We start from the raw sequence: 5,000 nt of genomic DNA, 5'->3' as shown, positions 1-5,000 counted from the left end.
GGGGGGGGGGGGTAGAGATCCTTATCAAATTGGGCAAAGTTATGAGAAAGTCTCCAGAGCTCTGTGATGGAAAAGGAGGAGGACAAGTGGTGTGGATGGGGAGGGAACTGAGCATTGTAGAGAACTGTGCTAATGCAGTATGGGGCTGAGTGTGTACACATATGTGTGGTGTGTGTGGGGTGGGGTGCTGATGTGTGGGGGGGGGTGCTGATGTGTGTGTGTGTGTGTGTAATGAGTGTGCGTTGCTGACTCTGTTCTCTGTGCCCTGCCTGCTGCAGTGTCGGTGGGCTTTGAGTACGAGTCGTGTCTGGACCTGATCCTGTGGGAGAAGAGGACGGCGTTGCTGCAGGGCTACGAGCTGGACGCCTCTAACATCGGCGGCTGGACGCTGGACAAACACCACGTGCTGGACGTGCAGAACGGTACAGACCCATATTACACTCCTCACACACACACACACACACACACACACACACACACACACACACACACACACACACACACACACACACACACACACACACACTGGGCAAACACCACGTGCTGAAGATGCAGAACGGTACAGACCCATATCACAATCCTCCTCACACACACACACACACAAATACACATACACACACACACACACACACTGGACAACACCACGTGCTGGACGTGTAGAACGATACAGACCCATATCACACTCCTCTGCCCCTCCTCCTCCCACTCCTTGTATTGCATAAGATGTGTCCTCTTTAACACTGTTCTCAGACCATTTGTTTGTTGACTCAAACTCAGAGCCCTCAGCCTCACTGGGTCGGCGTTCTCGCTGGTTGACGTTAAGGTGTTCCCTGATAGGGCGCAGTCCTCTGTCAGGTGCTTGTGATCATTTCATTTCAGTGGCAGCAGAATAATACCAGAAATCGTGTTGAATGTCTTCCCCTGTGTTTGAGTGAAGCTAGCGCTGTTGTCTTATTTATGAGCTGCTACATTTACACACACAGCTGAGGGCCCCTGTCAACAGTTAGCATGAGAGTTTGGACGCGTGCATTGACACACTTATTAGTGCCCACTGAGGCATGGCAGGGTGGGTTTTCTGATACTCAGTGTTTGAGAGTGTCTCTCTCCCTCTCTCTCTCTCTCTATCTATCTCTGTCTTTTTTTTCTCTCTCTCTCTCACTCCATGTCTACTTCTTTCACACTTCTATTTTAATGACAGATGGTGTGCCGTTAACAGGAAAACACACAAATGCAAGCCTCAGTGTAAATGTGATGGACAGTACTGTTGCGTGCATGTGTGTGTGTGTGTGTGTGTGTGTGTGTGTGTGTGTGTGTGTGCGTATGTTTGTGTTTGTCAGCTCACACGCTGTCCACTCAGCTGTGTCCTAACAGCCGGAGGGACCGAGGGCAGTGACATTTCTGCCGAGACGTCCTTCACCGAGAGGACCCTGCACTGAAGGGCTCTCAGCATGCACGCACACACACACACACACACACACACACACACACACACACACACACACACACACACACACACACACACACACACACACACACACACACACACACGCCACCCAGCTGTCCCTCCACCCACACACACGCCCATTTATCTCAGTGACACACACTCTCACACCATCACCCCTTCACCTAAGTGGAGGGAGAGAGAGGCTGAAGAGTCCTTCCTCCATCCTTGAGATGAGTGTAAGAGAGGAGAGGAGAGGGGAGGGGAGGAAGAAAGGAGAGGAGATGAGAGGAAGAAAGGAGAGGAGAGAGAGAAGTGAGGACGGGACCATGGCGGAAGCCGGACGTCTTGGACGTGTTTGACGTACGGCAAGACGAGTGCAGCCAAAGGCCACCCGGCTCCAGCGTTAGCCTCGCCCGCGCGTCGGGACAGCCAAGACCATTTTCGTTTGGAGAAAATAACAAGTCGTAAAAAGCGAGCGGAAAAGGGCCAGATGCTTTTGGATGTGTCAGCAGCGCGGTGTCCGTTTTCTCTCCCCCTGACCCCGTTAAAACACAAATCACCACTCCGCAGAAGAGGCGGCGAGAAAAAACCAAATCCGACTGGCAGCGTCCTCATCGAAGTGATGTGTGTCTAATTGCATTAGGCGCGTGATTGGTCATTATGAGGTGATGGACAGGGCGCAGGGCCAATCAATCCTCTTGTTAGAGGGGTCAGCCGGAGCGCTGTTGGCCGGCTTGCGCTTGGCGGGGGCGCGGGTGCCCGGGCCCATAACGAGGGCAATGAGGAAGGTGTCCATCACGCGCGTGGGCCGGTAATGGAGACGTCCAGAGAAGAGGCCCAATCTGGAAGAGTAATGAGGGGGCAAATGGCCTCTCCTGAACCAGCAGAATCCCACACACAGCAGCAGCAGCAGCAGCAGCGGCCAGACCTCTGTGAGCCGTGGTCCTGCAAATGCCCTCTACTAGCCAGAGTGAGCCTCGCAGAGGTCAAAAGAAACATTCACACAATCTGAAGGAAGTCATCGCACTTTAAATGCGTCTGGTTTTTCATATTCGGTGTTTCTATCAGCTCTCCCAGTGGATGTGTTTGTGTCTGGTCCGATGCACTTCTCAGGCTTCGGCAGTTCTTATTTGTATGGTAATTAAATTCCAATCTGATTTTCCGGGGCGCATCAGTGCTGCTTTTCATGGCGTCTCTTCCTTTGTGTGGCCGTGAGTGGTGGAACTAAAGGGGACGAGCTAATGAACACGTAATGAGCGCTGTCGGTCGCTCAGGCAACGGGCTGGGACAGGGGACCGTGTTGTCCAGGCCGGCGTAGCCAGGGAGTGCAATGGCTACGTCCAGACTGGACTCATCTCTGGGAGCGTGGACATCGCTGACTGACACTAAGCCTTCCTTTACCTCTCCTGCTTAGTGCCAGCTGTCTGAGGGAATTCAGCCAGCCTTTCATCTTCACCGCCACCACTATCCCCACTGTCACACACACACACACACACATACACACACTCACACACTCTCTCCCTCCTGTGTCCTTATCGTGTCTCTCTCTGGCCCAGTGAGGAACCCAAACCACACACCCCAACCCTCCCTCTTCATCCCCACTGTTGCCCACCACCCAAACACACACACACACACACACACACACATACACACACACACACACACAGACACACACACACACACACACACACACACACACACACACACACCCTTCATCTTAGCCCCCTCTTGTCTTTCGGACCCCTCGTGGAAAATTAAATGTTTGCTCGCCTCACGCTGTTCCCATGTGCCGGGGCTGTTGTCGGCCATTTTGGCCCTGCTGGACGGCCTGTTTCTGCCGCCGTGGCTATTCACTGTGCCACCGCTCCCTTCATTAAACCTGTGATGTCCCCAGATGGCCGGTCTTTAAATGGGCATTTTGTCTCGGCTGGACGGCTTGGCAAGTGAAGCCTCTCTGCTCTCGCCACCTAGCCTGCGCTATAATTACAGCCTGCAGCAACGCTCGCGGCCATGATTGATCCGAGAGGCGCGCTGTCAGGGCCAGCAACCGAGAAGCTGGAATTCTCAAACAGCCCAGGAGCCGTCGTCCTTCAGCTCCGAACCTCCGGGAGACAGAGGGCTCAGACCAGTGATTACCACCCCTTTAGAGCCGAAATGACCACCACTGCCTGCTGCCGTGTGTATGCAGACGGGTTTTTTTTTTTTTTCAAACAGCTGCAAACGCCCTCATACCGCTGGCCGTGCCACAGACTCACACCGGGCTAATGGTCACTGATTACTGTATTTCCAAAATGGCCACCGCAGCCTCATTCTCCCGCAGTTCCACTGCAAAGCAGTGGGTCTGATTGATTGCTGTTGCCTGGAAAAAAACACACTCTTAAGTACGGAGCACTCAGAGACCCTGACAGGGATAATAGCGTGATTACCACAGCCCTCCAAAGCCTGGCTCGTGTGTGTGTGTGTGTGTGTGTGTGTGTGTGTGTGTGTGTGTGTGTGTGTGTGTGTGTGTGTGTGCGTGTGCATGCCTGTGTGTGTGTGCGTCTGATCTGAATATTAGCACGTGAAACCATGGCGATAGACATGATATAAGAGCGTGGGGATGTGGCGTTGAGTGCGTGAGGGAATAGCAGGTGGCCCAGAGACCAGACTCACACACTTGTCTCATTGAAATGTTAGTGATACTGGTAATAGGAGAACAGGGCCTTTGGGACATTGTCAGATATATCTCACCACAGGAAGTGTGTGTGTGTGTGTGTGTGTGTGTCCTCCCCAGCGTCCTCTACCTGTCACCATAGTCATCACATTACTGTCCCCCCCCCCCCCCCCCAAAATCATACATCAACAGCCATAGCTAGAGAACATGAGCTATGAACCCTAAGCTCTGTCTCACACACACACACACACACACACACACACACACACACACACACACACACTGTAGACACTAGAGGCCTCTGTGCTCTGTGTATTCTTTTGTAGCCTCCTCAGTATTCACTGATAAATGCATTCATGAAAAGCAGGCCATTCTTTCAAAGGCCCCGACCACTTACAATATTTATCCCCCTCTCTGTGATATGTGGGCAAGAACCTGGTCCAATTCCTGTCCCAACACTGGAAGGGCTTAAGAGAGTATGTGTGTGTGTGTGTGTGTGTGTGTGTGTGTGTGTGTGTGTGTATGGGGGCGGGGTGGTCTTAAGAGAGTGGGTGGAGGTGGACTAGCCTGGCTTTGAGCGATAGTTGCTCACATCACAGCCGCCTTTTTCCATTCATCATTTAGCATGAATCTTTTATCAGGGATTCTCTTACATAAGCCTCCAGAAATCCAGCCCAGCCCTTTGGAGGCTGGACCGGAGCTGTTAAAAGCCACGGCTCTTGCCCGCGAGTCAACCGCCGAGCCTGAGCATCACACCCCACTCTCTCTCTCTCTCTATCTCTCTCTCTCTCACCCTCTCTCTCTCTCACTCACTCTATCTCTCTCTCTCTCTCACCCTCTCTCTCTCACTCACTCTCTTTCTATCTCTCTTTCACCCCCCAGTCTTTCTCACTCGCTACCACT

General features: G+C 52.7%; 1 protein-coding gene across 1 annotated transcript in view; it reads left to right on the top strand.

Moving 5' to 3' along the window:
* Positions 1–5,000, top strand: part of tenm3 (teneurin transmembrane protein 3) — a 222,978-nt gene that overhangs the window by 179,627 nt on the left and 38,351 nt on the right. The window contains 1 exon segment of the mRNA XM_042087438.1: positions 279–422. Coding sequence (XP_041943372.1) covers positions 279–422 — 144 coding nt within the window.

This window comes from Alosa sapidissima, chromosome 1 (genome assembly GCF_018492685.1).
Source record: "Alosa sapidissima isolate fAloSap1 chromosome 1, fAloSap1.pri, whole genome shotgun sequence".
Classification (NCBI taxonomy): domain Eukaryota; kingdom Metazoa; phylum Chordata; class Actinopteri; order Clupeiformes; family Clupeidae; genus Alosa; species Alosa sapidissima.
Note: the sequence above shows the minus strand (reverse complement) of the source record. Positions and strands in the feature narration are given on the sequence as shown.